The 20,876-nt window shown below is 53.1% G+C and overlaps 8 protein-coding genes across 8 annotated transcripts; 4 read left to right on the forward strand and 4 right to left on the reverse strand.

The window, feature by feature from the left end:
• BKA58DRAFT_43529 (fungal-specific transcription factor domain-containing protein) lies at window positions 1-2,862 on the forward strand. The gene is made up of 3 exons (XM_046173327.1): window positions 1-344; window positions 410-1,308; window positions 1,355-2,862. The coding sequence occupies exons 1-3, from the start codon at window positions 224-226 to the stop codon at window positions 2,540-2,542; spliced, it is 2,208 nt and encodes a 735-aa protein (XP_046021401.1). The 5' UTR covers window positions 1-223; the 3' UTR covers window positions 2,543-2,862.
• BKA58DRAFT_43544 (casein kinase II subunit beta) lies at window positions 2,863-4,721 on the forward strand. The gene has a single exon (XM_046173336.1). The coding sequence runs from the start codon at window positions 3,182-3,184 to the stop codon at window positions 4,289-4,291; it is 1,110 nt and encodes a 369-aa protein (XP_046021402.1). The 5' UTR covers window positions 2,863-3,181; the 3' UTR covers window positions 4,292-4,721.
• Window positions 4,722-5,141: 420 nt separating this feature from the next.
• Window positions 5,142-6,977, reverse strand: BKA58DRAFT_414341 (ammonium transporter AmtB-like domain-containing protein; the record flags this gene model as incomplete). Its single annotated transcript, XM_046172480.1, has 6 exons — window positions 5,142-5,324; window positions 5,389-5,632; window positions 5,686-6,360; window positions 6,411-6,665; window positions 6,728-6,792; window positions 6,864-6,977. The coding sequence occupies 6 exons, from the start codon at window positions 6,975-6,977 to the stop codon at window positions 5,142-5,144; spliced, it is 1,536 nt and encodes a 511-aa protein (XP_046021403.1).
• Window positions 6,978-8,123: 1,146 nt separating this feature from the next.
• On the forward strand, window positions 8,124-8,923 carry BKA58DRAFT_43619 (uncharacterized protein). Its single transcript, XM_046173394.1, has one exon. The coding sequence runs from the start codon at window positions 8,336-8,338 to the stop codon at window positions 8,804-8,806; it is 471 nt and encodes a 156-aa protein (XP_046021404.1). The 5' UTR covers window positions 8,124-8,335; the 3' UTR covers window positions 8,807-8,923.
• Window positions 8,924-9,289: 366 nt separating this feature from the next.
• On the reverse strand, window positions 9,290-10,817 carry BKA58DRAFT_43621 (TFIIH subunit Tfb4/p34). Its single transcript, XM_046173396.1, has 3 exons — window positions 10,634-10,817; window positions 9,686-10,582; window positions 9,290-9,632 (listed from the first exon to the last, which is right to left on the reverse strand). The coding sequence occupies exons 1-3, from the start codon at window positions 10,677-10,679 to the stop codon at window positions 9,442-9,444; spliced, it is 1,134 nt and encodes a 377-aa protein (XP_046021405.1). The 5' UTR covers window positions 10,680-10,817; the 3' UTR covers window positions 9,290-9,441.
• A 917-nt stretch (window positions 10,818-11,734) lies between these two features.
• BKA58DRAFT_323359 (uncharacterized protein) lies at window positions 11,735-13,786 on the forward strand (the record flags this gene model as incomplete). The annotated part of the gene is made up of 3 exons (XM_046167911.1): window positions 11,735-11,943; window positions 12,046-13,253; window positions 13,326-13,786. The coding sequence occupies 3 exons, from the start codon at window positions 11,735-11,737 to the stop codon at window positions 13,784-13,786; spliced, it is 1,878 nt and encodes a 625-aa protein (XP_046021406.1).
• Window positions 13,723-14,853, reverse strand: BKA58DRAFT_392561 (uncharacterized protein). The gene has a single exon (XM_046171012.1). The coding sequence runs from the start codon at window positions 14,723-14,725 to the stop codon at window positions 14,015-14,017; it is 711 nt and encodes a 236-aa protein (XP_046021407.1). The 5' UTR covers window positions 14,726-14,853; the 3' UTR covers window positions 13,723-14,014.
• A 466-nt stretch (window positions 14,854-15,319) lies between these two features.
• Window positions 15,320-19,023, reverse strand: BKA58DRAFT_392563 (cutinase transcription factor 1 alpha). Its single transcript, XM_046171013.1, has 4 exons — window positions 18,560-19,023; window positions 18,138-18,313; window positions 17,578-18,086; window positions 15,320-17,400 (listed from the first exon to the last, which is right to left on the reverse strand). Exons 1-4 carry the CDS (start codon window positions 18,802-18,804, stop codon window positions 15,673-15,675), a joined length of 2,658 nt encoding a protein of 885 aa, XP_046021408.1. The 5' UTR covers window positions 18,805-19,023; the 3' UTR covers window positions 15,320-15,672.
• Between the last annotated feature and the right edge of the window lie 1,853 nt (window positions 19,024-20,876).

Here is a 20,876-nt window from a genome sequence, read left to right on the forward strand (position 1 = left end):
TGCCCATGTGATATTCTGGCTGTCTTAGCAACTCCGAAGATTTCATATCCAATAGGTAATCTCAAACTAAACCCTGAGAAGAACGTGCTCCTTCGTACTTCGGATAGCAGCCTCGAGCTAAGCGGATCCTTCCATCCCCGCAAAAGCACAGACATCGGAGACATCGACAGCTCCACACATTAACTTCTTGTCGCGGAACACTCGCGCGCAGGCGGAATTAACCATGAGCGCCGCTTCGCCAGCAGACAGGAATAATGCGAGCGATACGATGAGTCCGCCAAACGAATCCGGCAGTAGCGCAAAGCGGAAAAACGAGAATGGCACGCCCGTACAGCGCGCGAAGCGTAAGTAATCCTGTCGTGCACGAGATGGCATGCGACCAGTCGCTGACTTTGTCTACCTGTCTCAGGCAACAGGTATATCAGCATCGCGTGTAATGAGTGCAAAAGGAGGAAGATCAAGTGCAATGGCGAGACACCATGCCAGCGCTGCGGGAATCTCAATCTGGAGTGCGCCTACGCTCCCAACTGCTGCAACTCATTCAAAGACAGCGACGAGTTCAAGCAGATGTCGACGCACATAACTTCTCTCCAGCAGCAAGTCGACGATCTTTTCCAAAACCTCAGCGCGCTCCGGGCCCAGGTCGACGTACAGAGCAACGGCTCAATCGGCACGCCGTTCAATCCGGACTATCAGCAGACGCCTATGCTACCTCCTCCGTCCGCCCGCTCGCGATCGAAATCCTTCAGCAAGCACCCCCGCTTCCACGGACCGACGTCTAACGCATTCAATGTAGGAGTGGCGAGGTCGAGCCTAAAAACCATGGGCATAAACGCTGGCGAGGAAGGCGAGGACGACGGCATCTTGACCCGCGACGCGACACCCAGGGCGTCTCCCCCCATACCCAACGCCATGGTGCCAAAACGTGCCCTACACGCAGACAAAGACCCGATATGGTCCATCTCGAAGCACGAGGCTATCCGCTTGGTGCATGTTTGGCACGAAGAGATGGGCATCATGTACCCCATCCTGGAAGTCGATAGACTGCAGCGCTATGCCGAGATGCTTTTTACCTTTGTGGAAGCAGCGGCCAGGTCGGGTTTGATGCAAGGTGCCCTTCCTGGGTCCGACGCAATGGTGGACGATCAGATCAGCGTGCTGAAGCTCGTTCTCGCTATAACACTGGTTCTGGAAGGTGGAGGAAAGGATCCCCTGGGCGAGAGGCTTTTCGAGAACGTGCATAAGATTGTCGACAAGGCCTTGTCTGAGCCTGTCAGCCTCCATGGGATTAACTTGTTAGTGCTGACAGTGAGTAACACATTCTTGTATGCTTGGATTTTGCTCACAAATCTAGGCTATGTATCACTTCACTCGGGATGATGAAGCCATGGCATGGCGGGTGATTGGCCTGGCTGCAAGACACTGTTTGGAGTTGGGCTTACATCGTCGAGACACATATGTGGCTCTCTTCCCTGATCCTGAAGAGCAAGCGGCAGCGATTCGTACTTTTTGGACTATCTACGTGCTCGATCGTAGGTGGAGCTTTGGCACCGGCATGCCTTTTGCTCTGCAAGACGCGGATATTGATACTAATGTTCCAAAACCGGATATATCAACGCACGAGTCCACGCCGTATCTCAACGCCATGATTCAATACTCTGTCATCGGTTCGAAAGTATGGAAGTCTGTCGCCGATGTAGGACACCAGGATAAGATCAACAAGGACGATATCTCTTTTCTTGACTTCCAGGTTCTGAACTGGCACCGCAGTATACCGGAGACGCTGAAGTTCGTTCACCCCGATAGCGGTAGACGGGTTGACCCTCCTGCACGGGTCATCCATCGTCTACAGGTCGTGCTCTACCTGCGAGCCAACCAGATGCGAATACTCATCTACCGCCCAGTATTACATACCGCAACTACCATCATGGAGAACCTTGACTTTGCACACGTCGTAGTCAAGGTGGCCAAGGACACGATCCGCATACTGACATATATCAACCAAACCTCGGACATCTACAGAAGCCAGCAGACCATGTTCAACTATTTCCTGATATCGGCGTTGGCGGTACTCTTCTTGGCTGTGGCTCACGCGCCGGCCGAGTTCAGCCAACAGTCTCGCGACGAGTTCTACATGGCTCTCGAGCTTGTCCGTGGCCTATCGTCAAACTCGTACGTCTCAAAACGCCTATGGAGGACCATCAAGACGATCAAGGAAGTTGGACCCCGTCTGGGACTTGTCATACGCAACGATGAAACTCACGATGCACACTCTTCCGCTGCTGTCGCAATGGCGGGCCTTGCAGGTCACTCGATGGACGATCTTGCTTTGTTCTCGAATGGCCGTAATGGGCCTAATCTCGATACACCGCATGGCATGGCTAGTGATCTGACGACGTTGTTTGAGGCTGCTGGGGGTATCTTTAATCTTAATGGCTTTGGGGGAGCAGCAGGTGAAATCTCAAATTCAAACGGGGAGTTTGTGAATGGATTCTCACATGAGAATGACGAGCTGGCGAGGATCTTGAGGGACTTGTTCTGATGCCCGGGCATAGCTGTTGGGTTACCATTCTTTTGATATATCATGGACATTTACGTCGCTCTTGTAAAACGCACTACGTCTTTGAAATAATGTTCTGTCGGCATCAGTACCTTCGTGATTCCTCTACCCTACACCTACCACCTGCAAGTTGGCAGGGCCTGGCCAGATCACGTGGTACCCAATCGCTAAGCTCGGGCAACCTGCGATCTTCACCTGCCAAAACACAGCTTCAAACATACACCTGCGACGCCTGAAGATCGGCCGTACTGATAGAGAGGCAAATTCGGCGCAAAGAAACTTTAACGCCCTCCCATCAGGCTCTGCGCTCGCTCGACCCCTCCCCCACCGGCCTCACCTGGATTACGACTTTCGCCGAGCCCTTCCCTGTCCGCTACCCCAACGCCAACACACATGCGATAACAAGGCTGCAAGTGCAGCTTCACAAAAGAAATATACCCTAACACTCAACCGTGCTCTGCTACCCGGCACCCTTCGCTTCTGTCTCGATCGCGAACCATTACCCCCACATTCGCATTTTCGAACCCCTCGCCCTACGTATCCACGCACGCATTGCGGCTGCGCGTCATAACCTGAGCCGCGTCTAGACAGCGGCCCCGACGCCTTTACACCCAAGACAGCATGTCGTCATCTTCGCAGGTGACCGAGTCGTGGATCGCGTCCTTTTGCGGGCTCCTGGGTCACGAGTACTTCGCCGAGGTGTCAGAAGACTTCATCGAGGATGACTTCAACCTGACGGGCCTGCAATCGCAGGTGCCCATGTACAAGGAAGCTCTGGAGATGATACTGGACGTGGAGCCGGAGGACGACGAGGACGAGGAAGACGAGGAGGAAGAAGAGGATGATGAAGATGAGATACTGGGTGATGAGCGAGCACCGGGCTACCGACGGGCTGGCGACCGGAGGCATCTTCGCATAGCCTCTGATCTTAGTGTGATAGAGAGCTCTGCCGAGCTGCTCTACGGGCTCATACATCAGCGCTACATCACCTCGCGACCAGGCATACAGCAGATGGCTGAAAAGTACGAGCTCCAGCACTTTGGCACCTGCCCGCGCGTAAACTGCAACTCCTGCAAAGTCCTGCCAGTCGGCCTCAACGACAGTCCTGGCCACGAGACAGTCAAGCTGTTCTGCCCTTCCTGCTTAGACGTATATACCCCGCCCAACTCGCGCTTCCAGACCGTCGACGGAGCTTTCTTCGGCACGACCTTCCCCTCGCTCTTCTTCATGACCTTTACGGACCTCGACATTGGCGGCGGGCTGCGCAACAACGCGTCAAACACAGTCGATGCACTACAACAATTACAATCGCAAAGCACCGACGGCAAGTCGCGGAATACCACACCCTCAAACGTCACCTCGATCAACGGCGTCGCACCGCACAACCTCGCCCCCGGCCTCGGCACAGGCAGCATCTACGAACCGCGCATCTACGGCTTCCGCGTCAGCGAGCGCGCACGATCAGGGCCGCGGATGAAATGGTTACGGATGCGGCCCACGGACGTAACCGAGCTCGACGAGACGAGAAGATACTGGGAAGAGCACGACGAGGACGCAGACCGGCCGGACGACGACGACCTCAACATGGTCGACGTAGCAGAAGGCGGCAAAGGCGCGCCAGTAGACCGAAGAAAGAAAGCAATCCGCACACGACGACGGCCGACGAACGGCTCAAATGCCGGAGGGGGCAGCCCAATGGACACAAACGGTGTCGGCGCGGCGGCGGGCTAGATGTCCTCGCCGCGTTTTGTCAATCGTGACCCCCCTGTGTGCCGTGTTAAGACATGGTGAATGATATGAAGAGGCCTGATGCCCAGACGGCGGGGAAACATACAATACACATTACTATTGCCTCTGCGGCCCCCGCAAATGAGAAAAAGGGTGCGAGTCAAAAATCGGGAGGGGATATCATGTGCGATTGAGTTTGGCTTAGTTACAAAGAGGCACGTTCTTGTTACCTTTTGTCCCTCTTTCTGTCTTTCTTCATCGTCAGCCACAACTTTCACGCTTTCACACTACAAAGGAAAGGAGCATCGTGGGTTTGGGACTCTTGGGTCGGAGTGTTCGTTTTTCTTGTTGAAGTATTGTTCAAAGACGTATGAGGGTGGTGGAGTGGGGGTTTTATAGCAGATTCTTGGTATGTGAGTCGATGAGCTTGGATGCCGAAATGAGAATCTTAAGAGTTTACCTGCGAGGCTTATTGATATGCGGGATTGGTGCTGTGTGTGATGCTTTGGTGAGGGCAGAATCGCTGGGCATGCTTTGGGAAGCTACTATGCGAGATTGATAGCGCAGGGCATGTATATACGAAGCTCACAGTGGTCACCAGTGTCAACGTAGGACACAGTCGTTAAGAGTGTATTCAACATTTACACAAGTCGGGCTATTACCATCTACCCTCAAGTCATAACTAAAGGCTACCCATCCTCACCAACCCAATTCAATCCAATCATTTACATCATCCATCCGTACCCTCCTTAAATACATACATAGACATACACAGCATGTCAAACCGACGTGCATAGAAACAAAATGGTATAGAGCGATTAACAAGTGAAAACGCAAAGCAACAGCAAAGGCTTTATGCGCGATGAGCCCATTCAGCGAGCTGATTCGCCGAATCAACAGACTCCTGATTCTTCTCGTGGTGGCTCGTCATAGCCATGCCTGCGCCGTGTCCTTCGAGGGAATGCGTCGACATGCCTTCGTCGATGATGTCGTCGTCAGGGATCTTGACTTCGCGCGTGAGCTCAACATAGTCGTACTGTAATGCGTGTTAGTAATGTGTTCTTCAGATACATGCCTTTTCTTGGGGATGTTGAACTTACAGCGAACTCGCCAATCTCAACGTCGTCGATACCGGCGGCTTCTTCTTCTTCCGTCGCACGCAGTCTGAAGGCGGGGATGAAGCGGCCGATGAAGTCGAGGGCTCCGAGGATGAGACAGGTGCCTAGGAACGAGTAGGCGCCGCCGGTGAAGGAGTCGGCGAGTTGGTAACCGAGTTGTACCCAGTGGTGGTTGAGCCAGCCGCCTTCGATAACGGTGTAGCCATCGAGATGCGCTATGTAGTCTCTGTGTGGCTGTTAGTAATGGGTCATTTGAGAATGACGTCGTACATGACTTACGCAGCGAAGAAGGCCGTGAGGATGTTTCCAATGAAACCACCGACGCCGTGAACCGCAAAGATGTCGAGGGCATCATCGCAGCGCAGGAAATACTTGAGCTTAGTCGCGTAGTTGCAAGCAACACCACCGCAGACACCGAAAACCACCGCAGCCCAGGCTGGAACGTATCCGGAGCCAGGAGTAATGCAGACGAGACCAGCGATGACACCAGAGCAGAAGCCAACAGTAGACCACTTGCGTTCGAGACGGTAGTCAACCAGGCACCAGGTAATACCACCGACACAAGCAGCAAGGTTGGTGCATACAGCCGCCATGATAGCGCGAAGGTTAGCAGACAGCGCGGAACCAGCGTTGAAACCGAACCAGCCCACCCAGAGGAACACGGTGCCGATAACGATGTGCGTGACGTTGTGGGGACGGTAGTTGAGCTCCTGGGTACCGTGACCACTTCGCTTTCCAAGCATGTACGAGTAGGCGAGGGCAGCACATCCGGAAGCGATATGGACGGGAGTTCCGCCGGCGAAGTCCAGTCCACCCATCTGGAAGACCCATCCGGATGGGTTCCAGGTCCAGCACGCAATCGGGTCGTAGATAATTGTCGTCCAGACAAACATGTAGATGATGCAAGGTAGCATGCGTCCTCGCTCGGCCACGGCTCCAACAGCAAGTGCGACACTGCATGTCAAGTCAGTCTTCGCCGGTGAGTTGGTCGGAAGTGAACATACGTGATAGCAGCGAACATGCCCTGGTAGACACAGAACATGAGATCGGGAATCCGTGGGCTTCCCACCGAAGGCGCACCCAACACATTCATCAACCCAAAGTTATCCAGCGCGCCGATGTACTTGCCAGCCTTGTGCGAAAAGGCTAGAGAGTAACCCCAGAAGAACCATTGAAAAGAAACGACGGCGGTCGACATGACAGACAACCATAGTAGCGAAAGCGCCGACTTTCTTCGCGCCAATCCGGAGTAAAAGAATCTGCAGTTCTGTTAGACCCATATACATTATAATGAATGTGCAGGGAAGAATGGATTACTGACCCTACACCCGGTATCATGAGAAGCACGAGGGCGGTTGATGTGATCATCCAAGCGATATCGCCGGGCTAGAAACATGACAGGTTAGCCCCGCGTTACTCCAAAACCTTAACAAGTTCCCGTAGCCAGAATAACTCACGTTGTAGAACACATTGAGATTGTATAACCTCGAATCGCCGCCCGTGGCATCTGTGGTGTTACCAAACGGCTCCAGAGGGAGTGTGGGGTCCAATCCCGAAGATACTGGATCCATGATGTCGTGTTTTCCCTCGTGGTGCTTGTCGCTCTTTTGCGATTAAATATGTTTGTCGTAATTCCGATGTGTACGGTATACGCGGTTGATGACAAAAATCCGAAAAGGCGTAGGCGGGATCGATATAAAACTCCAGAAGATGGGTTCGTAGAGAAGGGAAGGGATGATGCGCGTGGGCAAGCAAAGTGAAGATTGGACGATCGCTACACGATCAGGGATCTCCAAGACTGCAGTTGAACCTTGGCGTCCGCCCCAGTATCTGCGTAGCTCGAACAAGCCAAAAAGTAAAGGTGTCGCCGCTGGGAGGAGGAACGCGCAAACAAAAGTTGCATGTGCAAACGGTGCTAAATATGTATTATAGGCGAGAGTGGCTTGGGTGGTGGACACGCTCACGAACCGACAATCAAGGGAACCGAGGGGTCGGTGGTGGACTATATGGGTATGCGTAAGAAAGAAGAGAGCATCCAAGCTTCAGTTGGCTTCCTTCCGCAGTGGAATAGGCGATGCCGCATTTGATAATCTCCCAGCAAACCGGCATGAACATCCCCCTCTCTCCCGAATGCACAAACGCCACGGGCGGTGGGGTGTCTGATAGCTACTGTTGACGGGTGGGCACTGGGATGGGCAATGGCCGCCCCAAGCCAGGCCCTGTCAGCCAATGTCCGACTACGGGTGCGTCGCTAAGCCAAAATGCAGAACTGCAGGGTGCCGCCCACACTTGGGACGGGGCGGAAACGACGGAGGCCCTTGAGAGGCGCTGGGCCTGTTGCGGCTGTCGAACCACACGTGTGGGATGACTTCAGGGCTGTGTGTGATCGATTGCCGCAAGGCCTGGATGCGATCATTTGGTTCCACCACCCTGTGGAGCAGCTCTCGGTGATCTTGTGCCATTGTTTGTTATCTCTTTTCTTGATCGACATGGGATACGCTTGTTCGCTTCATCTTGTCAGACTTACCGAGTTCTGGGGTCACATCAGGCAATGCGTTAACTGAGCCCCCTCAGCACAGCTCGTTCGCTATCAGCGAAATGATTCGAAAACATTGTTCAGAGCTTGGGAGAGCTGCTGCCGCAAGGGTAGTGATAACGTGAGAGCGGCTGATAGGCTGCGTTCACGCTTGGAGTTTAGAAACAAGTCCAGGCCATCCCTGACCTGACATCTTCCGGGGCTGGGCGAGTCCCCTTTCGGTAAGGTGCGTAATTAGCGTAGATATGGCGATCAGAGATACCATGCAGCATGTCGTTCCCGAGTACGGGATAAGGGATATTGGTGTCTTGAGCTTATGGTTTGTGGTGTGATCACTCTGTTAGAGTTTACAAGTGCGATATTCCCAAGTGTTTCAGACTTCAGTCTCCCTAGATGCCGTCGGAAATGGCCTCGAAATCCCTTATCTCTGCCGTTCTCTCAATCCCACGCCCAGTCCTGTCGGCGACGCTACCCACATCCCGCGACTCCCTCCGCAGCCGCCTCCAACATCCATCAGATGCAACATGCAGGTCCAACGGGGATCCTCACCCCTGGCGTCATCTCACCATGTTTATATCCAAGTCTAGAATAGCATCACACCAGGCTGCTGCATTCGTTGTTCGCCTCGTCTACCGCAATCGTCTTGCCTGCATTGAACCATCTTGCTTTTACCTGCGCCATGTGCCGCTATCCCTGAGATTCACCGATAAACGCCGCGGCTGGGTGCAGGCGATGAGGTTGCTCAGCCTGAATTATGGACCCTGTCACTGCTCTATCTGCGCATTTGAGTATTCATATATGGCAGTTGGTAGGGTAAGATATGGCAGCAAAGTACCGAGATCACGGCTATTGGTACGTGAGTGACAGGGACAATGGGCTGAGACTGTTGAGATGTGGGTACAAGGCTTCCAATTGATCTCGTCTGGAAGGTCCTTGACATTTCATTTGAGGAACTTCTCTAGGCATTGTCGCGGAGATGTTTCCATCTCTTCGTCTTGATTGTGCTGCCATCTAATTGCACCGAGTCTCTCGGCTGCCAAATGACCCTCCAATGCTACGGGCTCGGCCGACGCTTTGGCAGCCCAGTAATCAGCAGAACTAACACCGCACGCATGGCTGTTGAAACGTCCGTGTCGACGGCAAAAGGATCATGCCGCCGTGAACTGAACACTGCGTTGAGAGATCTCCCCACATAGAATTGCAAGCGTGCGTGGTATCATAGAGCCACTTGCGTAGGCTAGGCTTCGGAGAACAAAGTATGCTGGCACGGTTTCCGATTCGAAGGGGAAGGCTGTCGTACAGCCGTCCTAGTGGCTCAATACGCCTACCGTCAAAGTCTCCACATTCCCCATGAACGTGGGCAAATTTGCGTCTTTCGGTGGAACTAGCCTGCGCCACGGGCCGGGGAGTGTAGCAAATATGCATACGCGTCTGAGAAAGGTGTAACGCGGTAAATCATGAGATCTGGTGGGATGTATTCCAGATCCACGGGCAGTGTCTCAAGCATGTAGTGGAGTACCAGATCCTACAGGAGTGTTTCCCCCTGGTGTTGCAGAATCCGTCCCGGCCTTCTTCTTCTTTTTCTTTTTCCGTGGTATCAATGCCGGCGGGTTCATGACAGCACTGCGCAGGGATAGATAGGAGCCGCAGGTCAGGCATAGGTTATCAGGAAGATCAGGATTGCAGAAGACTGGTCGAGATTAGCATTCTGTTGAGTGGGATGGCATGTTCGATTTGGCTTACTGCTCAAGCACACACTGCAGACAAACCCGATGTCGACAACCCTCCTGTGGCAGAAACACGCCGCACGGAAATCAACACCACCGGCGCTAGGAACTACGAGGCTTGTCCGCGCTGTTACATCTGGTAAGAACGCCATCATCAGATACTGAAGCAGGCCCTCTGGGCGGTCCGGCTTCATATATACGCCTCCCGTCGCATCGCTTGCTTGCTGCAGTAGCACAGTGTCGCCAGCCAGTTTCAAGATATCTATGGGTATCCGCTTTCTTTGGGCGGCAAATATGGAGTTCATAACGGGTATGTACTGGTTCGCAAGGTCGCCGGATACGGATACGATGAGGATGCGAGATGTGAGGGGCACGCGGTCGACGTGCGTGTTCTCCGAGTCGGCGAGTGCCGCAAGAGATGTGCTCTCAGCGGAGGCGGCCGTGGGAGCATGGAGGATGGTCTGCTTGTTGATGTGGGTAAGGGCCATGGAGAGGGCGCCACCGATGAGCGTCGTAGGTGTTGCTTCCAGATGGCTCTCTTTGGTCTCGTTGAGTAGTTTCGTGAAGTTGCGTAGGATAGCACTTTCTACGACTGCGAATGGTCGGTACTTGTTCGCACTCTCTGCCAGGTGACCTTCCCTGTCCTTTCCATGTCCATTCGTTTGCGCGTGCCCATTTGTATCCCCATCCCGTAATTGAGGCTGCGGGTCTGCTGGAGTCGGGTAGAGGAATGTCGTCTTGTGTGAATGTGAAGCTATCACGGCAACTTCATTGGCGTTTCCCGAGGCCAAGTGCGCATTGATGAAGACGAGGATGTTGGCTAGGGCGGCCGAAAGTGAGAGCGTCGAGGAGAGATGCGCCCAAGCATGCGGGTTGGTATCGAGCACGATCGCAAGCAATGACGGCGGAGGGGCTGGGAATCATTAGTCGTGTTCGCGGTAGCTGAGGTCTTCCAGCGGCATGCCTTCTTCTGTCTTGACGTGACGGTCGGAACCGTCGATGGTATTCATTGCGCTGAAACGTCCTTCTCTCCGCAGATTCGAGGAGACAACTTCCTATTCAAGGACGGCACATGGTTCAGAAAAGCGAACAAGTCTTACTCAACAGGTCCAACTTGTTGGTGTAGAGAACCTAGCTGTCGCTGAACTCAGTTGATGAGGTCAATCGGAAGTTCGCGACCGCCTAACATAATATGCCCGTGCGCTACCCGCGTCAGCACGTGAGAGCGTTACACCTGGGCTGGCAAGACCTCCTGCTTGTTTGTGTAGTTATTCCGCACCGCTACATGCATGGAAGACAGCCTGTAGAGATCTCTGTCCAAGAGAACGATCATCGATCTTGTTCTGGAAAATGCGTCTTTTCATTGGTGAGATGTCAGCCAGCGGCGCAGCCATAGACTTGTGGCTTGTAGACCCATATATTGTTCAGCCTCATTGCATACATAAACACCATGACTTCCTGCCTTGGCCGAACCTGTTGATGTGTTATGTTTGACGAACTACAATGTTCACAGCGAAATTCCCTCATTCCTGACTCGAGAGCGCTGCTATCCAACCTTGGGAGGATCCATACGTATTCATTCGCTGACCTATCGGCTATGCAACCTTCCACAAAGAGACGGAATTGAATTTCAGCTCGTGTTGGAATTGGCTCATGAACATGTGGATTCGTCAGTGTCAGGACGAATCGCGGGATACCAAGGTGGCCGATACGTCCGTCGTTACGTGACGTGACATTCGCAAAGCTAACGCGTTCATGCCAGTCTACCGAGGCTCAGGGGAATAGGTTCGCCCCACGCGATGCACCATGGAGGACGAACATCCCGTCTATTGGCAAGATGATTCTCCATCAGATGAATGCTGTCATATCAGCTTCATCTTCACATGCCATCGGCTCTCCAAAGTCTTCAACTGCTCGACCATCGATTAAGGCACCCGGCTAAAGTTTAGTTTCGACGAAGCCATCGTCGACTTCAAAATCACGCTTCGTACGCTGCGCCGAAACTTAAAGCGAACCTTCGGACGTCTGCGTATACAACCTTTCAGCAACCTGGTTACTTGCGAAGATGATCACCGAATCGATAAGACGGGTCAATGGCTATGAGAAGGATGCCTACACATATTACCCTGTCATCGTTGTCGGTGCAGGCGCATCTGGCATTGCCATGGCATGCCAGCTGAAGCAGCAACTCGGATTTGATCAGTTTCGCGTATTCGATCGCCAAGCAGGCATCGGAGGAACGTGGTGGATCAATCGGTACCCCGGTGTCGCTTGGTAAGTCCGCAATCTCCCCGAAGACATGCAGGTGGTCATAATCAGGGCCTTTGCATATAGCCGCCACCGTGCCACGCACGTACAAGGCTAACAACCGCATAGCGATATACCCGCCGTCTTCTACTCCTTCAGCTTTGCCCAAAATCCCAGTTGGTCCTCGTTCCACCCGCCCGGCAAAGAAATCGTACGCTACTACCACGAAGTATGCGAGAAATACCGCATCACGGACAAGTTCGAGCTCAACACGGATATTGAAGGTTGCAGATGGCTAGAAGACGAGCAGCTATGGCAGGTTACTCTCCGTCGCATGGTGTCAGGCATGGGCGACTTGTCAGCAAAGGATCGCATGAAGATCGCGCAAGAAAAAGGCGAGCATGCCGTATACTCCGAGACAGAACTTGTGAAAGCCAAGGTTGTGCTCAGTTGTGTGGGAGGATTGGTCGAACCCAGGGGTTGGCCTGACGAAATTAAAGGCATCGAGAATTTCAAGGGCAAGGTGTTCCACTCGGCAAGATGGGACGAAAGCGTCGACTTTACAGACAAGAATGTTGTCGTTGTCGGCACCGGGTGCAGCAGCGCGCAACTCGTTCCTCCTCTACCTCACGCGCCATACAACGCCAAAAAGGTCACTCAACTGATGAGATCTCCACCATGGGTAACTCCAGCCGTCCACGCGCCCGGTGGAGACGAGTGGTGGGAGAAGAACGGTCCTAAGCTGATGAAGAACGTACCGGGCCTCAAAGAGCTATTGCGTTTCCTCATCTTCGCCAGCGCAGAATCAGGTTTCCTCAAGCTCTTCCCCAACACACCATACGCTCAGAAACAGCGGAAAATTTACGAGGAGAAGGTTCTCCAGAATATGCGCAAACGCACTCCAGAAAAGTACTGGGAGATCCTAACACCAGACTACGGCGTCGGTTGCAAACGACGCATCTTCGACAAGCGATGGCTACGCAGTCTAAACGACCCAAAGATCGAACTGACTACCCAGCCGATGAACAGAGTCACAGAGCATGGTGTTGTCATCGGCCCCGGCGCAACATACCCAACCAACGCAAAGGAAGAAGACTACCCTGAGCGAGAAATCCCCGCCGATGTCATCGTCCTCGCCAACGGCTTCGACACAACGCGCTGGCTTCACCCCCTCAAAGTCATCGGCAAAGGCGGGAAAGACCTCGTCCAAGTAATGGAGGAACGAGGAGGCGCCCAAGCCTACCAAGGCACAGCCGTTGACGGCTTCCCCAACTTCATGATGATCTTCGGTCCTAATACCGCGACTGGGCATTCCAGCGTCGTCATGGCAAGCGAGAGTACGTCTTTGCCCTCTCCACTAACTCTTACCATATGTTTGTTCCAAGAACCTTTACTAACACAACCCCCAGACATGGTAAACTACTCCCTAAACTTCATCCGCCTCCTCCTGCACAACGAAGCCCGCACAATCGACGTCAAGCACTCCGCCGAAGTCGCCTACACCGCAGAAATGCAACGCGCTCTCAAAAACACCGTCTGGCAGAGCGGCTGCTCAAGCTGGTATTTCACCGGCGACGGCTGGAATTCGACTGTGTATCCTTACACTCAGATTGACTTTTGGCGGAGGTGTACGTTTGTCAGGTGGAATGATTGGAACATAGAGTACACGCGCAAGGGAATTGCGAGGATGAGGGCGAGGAGGCTGGTTAGGGCGTTGGCGGTTGTGCTGGCGGTTGGGGGTGCGTGGAGGTTTTGGCGGAGTGGGTTGGGGGTTAGGGATGTTGGGGCACTGGTGAGAGGGGTTGTTGAGGGGGGTGTCAGGAATGCGAGGGAGGTGGGGGATATGGTTAGGAAAGCTGCTTTGGCTTGATGCGGTCGTGTGGATAGACGTACAGGGCTGGATCGTCTGGCATGGATGATGCTAAGAAGAAGAAGGTGTTCGAGAACTTTGGTGCGTCGAGTCATAGAATTGTTGGGCAATTTTAATGTAATCAACAGTATTTCATTAGCAGAGTTACGCCTCTCCATGTCTTCCGCTTCCAACAAAATCATGTCTCTAGCGACAGCCTAAATGAAGGACAAGGCGATTGATCCAGTCTCAAGGCTCATCGTCACTGGAGATTGCCTCGCCAGTAGCTTCCGGCTGCACGTCCTCCAGGTCCTGGCTACATAAGTTTTCGAATTCCATGCCACGCGCAACTCGACCATCCAATGCGTCAATAAACACGAGCTTTTCTTCAGTGCAGGGCCAGTCATAATCATATAGAGCCCCAGCCCACATCCAGAAGCCACGTGCGCAGACGATGTGAATCTCCTCGACACTAACAAACTCCATGAGTTGACATGATTCATCCGAGTCATCTCGCTCAAACTTGAGGCGCTTGACTGCTGATGCGATGGAACTATAATCGCAGAACTCAGAAGCCCCAATGTCCAGCACATCGATGTGGAAATCCAACCAGACATACCGCTGTTCCGTCTTGGGGGAAACTATCTTCTCGGGCTCTTCTTCTCCCTGCCCATCTGGCGTGAAGAATTTCTCGATGAGGACTTCAGGCGCGTGGTGATTTTCAAATCTCTTTACTACATCAACCTCGAAGAAGACTCGTTCGTAGAGTCCAAGGTTGCGGGCTTCCCGGCAGGACTGTAGTATGGCTGGTATGGGCGTAGACGAGAGCAGCTGGCCATGGCGTTGAGACCACCTGTCTCGAACACGCCGGACGTCGACGGTGCGCGGTGAGACGGTGTCCTTCCAGATCTGCTCTCGCAGCTCCAGAGGAAGCCGTGGGAAGGGATGGAAAGTGATCATGGTGTAGGATGGTGATGTACAGGACTTGGAGCGCAGCCCGCGCGCAATTTCCACTACCCAGAATCAGGCAACCGTGGCATCACGGGACTAGCATTTGGAGTTTAGTTGCCTTCGCTACTACTGAACGCATAATTATTGATTGTGTCTCGAACAACTCATAATATACCTCTTGTAGCATGTCGACTGAGTATACCAGCGCTACCGCTGGTACATCTGTAGATAGTTTGGAGAGCAGTGCCCAGATAGTAACACGTATTGCTGGTTTACCAGTAGTAATCTATACTACTGTACATGTACCTATATTTATCAATCTCATAATACCAGCAAAACTACTTCCATGCAATTGCTATTGTATGCCGCATCATCCCGACACCACAAACGTCACTCCGATATTCCATCCCCGGACTTTCCTCCGAAGAACGAGAACCTGGGGTCTAGCTCCCTTCCCTCGCGAATAGACTTCTTCCGACGCGCGATTTTAGTCTACCATATCCGATTACTAGTCCGCGGTGGAACGGGACCGGACCAGGCTCCGCCGGCCTTTCAGATATGGTGTGCCATTGTGCATTAGACATGCATATCAAACGGTGGGTGTGATGGGCTAGGTAGAGTATAAGCATCGTGATTCACAGTCACCTGCATGGTCAAGAAAGCTTGAAACGAGAAATCATGTGGGTGTGTAGTTCTATTCATAACGTCATGCTGGATAACATGTTCCAGGAGCAACGTCTTTCCTGATCGTTGTCAACCGTGTTTTCCCAATTCAATCCAACCCAATCCCCTTGGTCATTATCTGATAGAAAGACATACGCAGAAGCAGAGGACAAGGAAATGGATATCTTCGCAGAGAACAAGGCCAGAGATCCAATGAAATCCCGTGATAATACTTTTCCGTTCCGTGAAAGAAAATCGTGACATCATACTCGATGATGATCGAGGCGAACACATTATGCCTCAGCGGTAAGATCGTTACCAGTGTTCAGCCAGTCTACGTCTCCTAGTCCGCCTGAGATGCCCATGTTGGCGTCAAGAGCTGAGTCGTCGAAGTTGAACGCCTCGCCGACTGCATCCAAGTTGAGCAGCTGATCAAAGTCGCCGTCGTCGAACTCGTTGTTTAGTGGCAAGCTGGAGAACAGCATCTCGTCATCCTGGTGGTGGTTGATGTTGTTGGTAAATGGATTCGCAGGAAGGTCCATTGTACTCCACTTGTTGAAAGCCATCGAGTTCATGTTATCTTGTGTGTGCAAGTCCGACGCAGAAGCCGTGATGCCGTCCATGTGTGACTCGTCGGCGATGGTGATACTGGGCATATGCTCGTGATCGGACTCTGGTGGCGTAGATGCGAGGAATGTTTCGAGACGCCGAGCGACTTCCTCATCGGTGACATTAGGCTGGCCGTGCTGCTTCTCGAGAGCGTGCATGTTGGTGGTACCGTTATCAGGCGGCGGTGTCAATGTTGAGGGACGTAGGTTCTGTGTTCCTGTAGACGCGTTGTTGACCATCTCCATTCGCCTTCCAGCGTCTACAAGATCTTCGACTGTAGTGACGGGCGAAGGCTTGGGCATTGGCGCAGCTGGAGCGGCTGCTACAGGAGCGACATGAATGCCTGCCTTGCGGATGGCGGCTTCCAGGAAGGCTACTGAGTAGTCGGCGGCGGCGTAGAGATCCCGCAGCTTACCCATAACGGCCATGCACTGGCAGAAGCCACGTAGAGAAGTTCGACGAGTCTCCTCCTCTGGGGCCTTGATGTCAAGTAGGTGGATGATGATTGCTGGTAGCAGAACCGTGACACCTGTGGTTGGCAGGTATTTGACAAGACCGCCAACATCTAGACGCTGCGCTATCGATGTGATTGCTGAAGCAGCCCGACGGACATTACGGCGCGAGACATCGAGCAGTTCAGATTCGACATTCTCCTTTGTCGGGGCACTAGCTGGACCGCCTTGTGAGTTTGGTAGAACCTGGGGCCGATGCAACGCTGATAACGTGGTAAAGAAGACCATGTGCAGTAGAGACCTTGCAAGATCGATAGCTGCTTCGCCGCTGGGCGTGTCTGTGTACTTGGCTTCTTCTGGAAGCTCTGATACCCATTTTTGGAGCTCTTCATCGCAGGCCTTGACCTCACTAGTCTCGGGATCTAGTTTCTTCGGGAGCAACATCATGGTTGTACGGTCATTTTGTAGGCCGTGGTTGTTGTTTAATACGCAGTATTGCTTGGAAAGCACATGAGATATGCACAGACACAGCCTAGCCTTCTCAATGCACATGATAGCTAGTTGTCGCTGCGCGTCCACATCCCTCGCAATACGACAGTCAGCTGGTAGGCAAGTGATCGAATCCGGAAGAGGTGCAATCTCAAAGTCATCCAACGTCAGCATGGGCACGTCGAAGTCCTCGGTCTTTATCCTTGTAGGGCGTCGCATGCCAAGTGCAATAAGTCGGTCACGCATGTAGGTTGACCACCATATCCGCTTCCACAATTTAACGCGCTTGGTATCCAGGTTGGTATTGTCCGGATTGCGATGTAGTCCAATGGTGTGAGCAACCGATGTGGCGACGCCCATCCAATGCCAGGTGTCTTTCTGGTCATCGGGAGTTTCGTAATAGTACGTCAGCAACAACAGTGCTTGGACTAGTGAAACGCGATCGGACTCATAATCAAAATCGTACAAGATCTGGTGGCAGAGTTAGCACGGTGTTCACATGTTATCGGCCCATTGTAGGTCCGTCGATTTTCACATGTCGGCATGTTCTCGGAAAATCGGTGTGTCCGAATCACCCCGATAGTGTTTGGGACTAGTCGGCCAAAGCCCATGACTTGCCAAGGCATCCGAAGAAGGGTCTCAACTTACTCTAGTCTTCTGGAAGAAGTCCTTGCGCGCGTCTTTCCGAGTAGCGTAGCCCGCCGTGCGCAAATGTTCCATATCAACAAACGCCGATCCGGCGAACATGACGGCCTGGAACAGGATCAAGCTAACTTTGCCTTTGCTTCCGTCTCGTTTGTCCACCATCGTCAGGAAATCGTGCAGATCCAGAAGTGGCATATACGGATGGACAAATTCGACGTATGCGCGAAGCATTTCACCACGGAGATTTCCCTTTGGTACGGTCAGAGCGCCCTTCTTCTCCAGATAGGCGATCTCGTCAGGTCCGATTTTCGCCGGCAGCGGTTTGATGAATCGGGGTAGCTCGCCAGGGGCAGGTTTCTGTGGTATGCTGCCAAAGAAGGGTGCTCGAGGTTCATTGGAGAATGGCGAAAACGGTAGTGTAGGCAAGCCATTGATCTGTGACGTGATGGAAAGTCGGCGCTGGATATCTGAGATACTGGCGACAGAGTTGATGCGATGGCCATGACTTTGGTCTGTATTGCGATTAGCCCAGTACGACAGATGCAGTGATTCAGTGATCATACATATCGAGTGAGGTACATGCTCGTCTCTCCTTGATTCCGCCTCGTGTGATCCTCGCGACGAGCTTCGGTTCAAGGTTTGCGCACCGTCCAGCGCATCACGCGATGCGATCTTGCGCGTAGCAGGTGCAGTTGCGCTTGCGTTTTCTGTGGCTTGGTCGTCATCTTTGCTCCATTTCCTGCAGCTGTCAGTAGTCGTACGAGGCGCACATATGGTGTGGGTGCATCAACAGCCATTGGCTGGAATGCTTTCGGTGATTGTGATAGGTGCAGCGCAGCACAAGTGGCTAGGCCAGAAATACCGAGCTCCCAGCCGACGTTGCATGACGAAATCGATGGAACATGCCATATCGAAATTGTTGATCAAACGATAAAGCGTTTTGTTTGTGGAGACGTCGGATATTGCACGGGAATGTGGAACTAACTTTTTGCGCCTGCTCTCCGACACAATGCACTCGACTTCGTCCAGTCTGCAGTTCGTGCAAGGAGCGCCGTGCTCTGTGACATTGCATCGCACTTTGCGAGATCGACAACATTGGCACGCTTTCGAAGCCCTCCTCTTTACTGAACGTCCGGTTCCATGTCCGTCGAGGCCGGCCGCGGTGGCTTTTCGTTTCGGTGCTTGGATTTCGTTGTGATGGTCGGACGGAGATGCAGAGTAATCAGACATGGCTGCAAGATGTAGATGTCTGGAGTCTGCGTTGGAAGCACAATGGGTTGCAGATAGCGTTGACAATTCCTACCACACGCGAGGGGTCTGGGGGCGCCCGAAGATTTTAAAGACCACAATTCGCGAGAGTGGATTGCATGCCAGGGCTAGTCGTGTGCTAAGACACACAGACAAGCCGCGCTTCACATGGTGCGTTTTAACGCTCATGACGCCGCCTCCGTCCCCACTGGGGATCGTTAGTTAGTACCCCAGTCCCCCAGATGCGGCTGGTCGGCGCTTTATCCTTGGCGACTAAGACGCCGATGCCTTTCGGATGTCATCGGGACAAAGCCCGCTCCTGGATACAAACGCGTTTTGGCAACGTCAGCTGCTTGACCAGCCCTGGTGCACGGGCAAGATGCCGCGGTTCTTGCATTCGCTCAGGCCTGCACGACTGGCAGCCTGTGAGTGCCAAGAGCACGCTTGATCTGACTGCTACGGACATATGGCACGCGAGTTGCCATGTCTTTGACATCCAAGCTCGAGTCATGATTGTTGTGGGGTGCACGGCACTTTCGATTCACGTTGCGTCCCACAAACGCAAGGACGAGCCAGGCGTAGGATCATCGCTGTAGAGTGCGGAAATGAATATCCCAGGGACGGCGCGATTGGTGTCTATGAGCGGAATGCCATGACCAAGCCAGACAGCTCTGGATCCTATAGCCGAAGTGCTAGCCGTCTCGGGTGCACGTGAGGACACATAGGCGTCCAGGTATGTTTGCGGCTTTTTGCCAATCGTACGGACAGGTCCATTGCCCCGACGCACTGCCCCAGCGCACCCCAATAAAATCTGCATCGTGAACCTTAGTGGGCACGGTGCTTGCCGTCTTTTTTGATCTGCTGAGAGCTGGCTGACCGCTCTGACAACAAACACAACGCTCGGTGCACGGGAATACATCGCGATGGATGACGTGAACGCAAACTGTAAGAGGCTGAGTATCATGCAGTCGGCGCTCGGAGCAAAGGCTCTTCCAGCTGCGTGGTCAGTGGTCGCGGTAAAGGTGTCAAAAATGGCACGAGTAGCGAACGACTGGAGGTTGATCTCTGGGCGTGCCAAAATTGCGGGGAACACGCCCTTTCCCCTCTCGGTGAAGTCTCGGACGACGCCATGCCGTTGCATGAGGCAGAGAACGCAACCACCAATCTGCAGTGATGCACACGTTCCATCCTTCCAGATTGCCCCTAGATGCTCGGCATCCTCATGCACCTCCCGCTCAATTTTTTCTCTGCATCGCGATCGTGATCGAGCGTCCGCGGCCGCAGCCCGAGCCTACCCGTCGGTACCTGTAACTTTCCCGATCACTCAAACACCTGGGGGGCATTATACCCGTCATCCTTACTACTACGTTGGAAAGAAGCGAAGACCAGGTCAAGCCTTGATGTGCACGTCTAACGAAACCATTTTAGCGGTCCCACGCGACATGATCTGCAGGGAAAGTAACCGTCGCACGACAAGGTCTGGTTCGTGAGCGTTCTCACGGCTGAGGCTCAAAGTCTCTGCATGTACCAACCGTGTCATCACTGCAGAGTCAGATCTTGCTGCCCCCTCCAGCTCCTTTGTTCGATGCGGGGTTTACCGCCACATCAGCATTCTTGGGAAAGGCATGTGTTGCAGGCGTGATTAATATTCACCATCCAATCCTCGTGCGAGCTTTCGGCCGTTGGGGCGGAATCAATATCCGCTCAGGTCGTCGGAAAAAGGCACTCAAATACAGCTAAAGAGGCTATGTCATGTCGGGCGACTAAAGCTGCAGGACAGCCACTACACGGAACCACTAAGCTTTGAGATCCACTTTGAGAATCTGGAGTGAAGATCCCAAGGTCGGTGCATCATCGGTGCGGTAACTAGCAAAATAAGCTGGCCGGTTCACACTTCAGATAGAGGTAGCGTGGATGGTCTCATCGATCAAAAGAATACAAGCTGGAAACACAAGGTGGTCTGAATTTGGCAAGAAACCAACAAAACGCCTGTCCATCCTATGTGTCTTACTTCCATCCAAGTATCACATGGCAAACATAACCAAATCTCATCC

Source organism: Alternaria rosae, assembly GCF_020736505.1.
Source record: "Alternaria rosae strain MPI-PUGE-AT-0040 chromosome Unknown BKA58scaffold_10, whole genome shotgun sequence".
Lineage (NCBI taxonomy): Eukaryota > Fungi > Ascomycota > Dothideomycetes > Pleosporales > Pleosporaceae > Alternaria > Alternaria rosae.

Excerpts from the sequence above, each read along its gene's own strand:
- BKA58DRAFT_43529 (XM_046173327.1), top strand. The coding sequence starts at position 224 with ATGAGCGCCGCTTCGCCAGCAGACAGGAATAATGCGAGCGATACGATG. Across the intron at positions 345-409 it reads GCCCGTACAGCGCGCGAAGC|GCAACAGGTATATCAGCATC; the intron begins GTAAGTAATCCT and ends TACCTGTCTCAG. Across the intron at positions 1,309-1,354 it reads TTAACTTGTTAGTGCTGACA|GCTATGTATCACTTCACTCG; the intron begins GTGAGTAACACA and ends TCACAAATCTAG.
- BKA58DRAFT_43544 (XM_046173336.1), top strand. The coding sequence starts at position 3,182 with ATGTCGTCATCTTCGCAGGTGACCGAGTCGTGGATCGCGTCCTTTTGC.
- BKA58DRAFT_43619 (XM_046173394.1), top strand. The coding sequence starts at position 8,336 with ATGCCGTCGGAAATGGCCTCGAAATCCCTTATCTCTGCCGTTCTCTCA.
- BKA58DRAFT_43621 (XM_046173396.1), bottom strand. The coding sequence starts at position 10,679 with ATGAATACCATCGACGGTTCCGACCGTCACGTCAAGACAGAAGAAG. Across the intron at positions 10,583-10,633 it reads TCACGTCAAGACAGAAGAAG|CCCCTCCGCCGTCATTGCTT; the intron begins GCATGCCGCTGG and ends AATGATTCCCAG. Across the intron at positions 9,633-9,685 it reads CTGCAGTGTGTGCTTGAGCA|TCTTCTGCAATCCTGATCTT; the intron begins GTAAGCCAAATC and ends AATCTCGACCAG.
- BKA58DRAFT_392561 (XM_046171012.1), bottom strand. The coding sequence starts at position 14,725 with ATGATCACTTTCCATCCCTTCCCACGGCTTCCTCTGGAGCTGCGAGAG.
- BKA58DRAFT_392563 (XM_046171013.1), bottom strand. The coding sequence starts at position 18,804 with ATGTCTGATTACTCTGCATCTCCGTCCGACCATCACAACGAAATCCAA. Across the intron at positions 18,087-18,137 it reads GCATGTACCTCACTCGATAT|ACCAAAGTCATGGCCATCGC; the intron begins GTATGATCACTG and ends ATCGCAATACAG. Across the intron at positions 17,401-17,577 it reads ACTTCTTCCAGAAGACTAGA|ATCTTGTACGATTTTGATTA; the intron begins GTAAGTTGAGAC and ends CTCTGCCACCAG.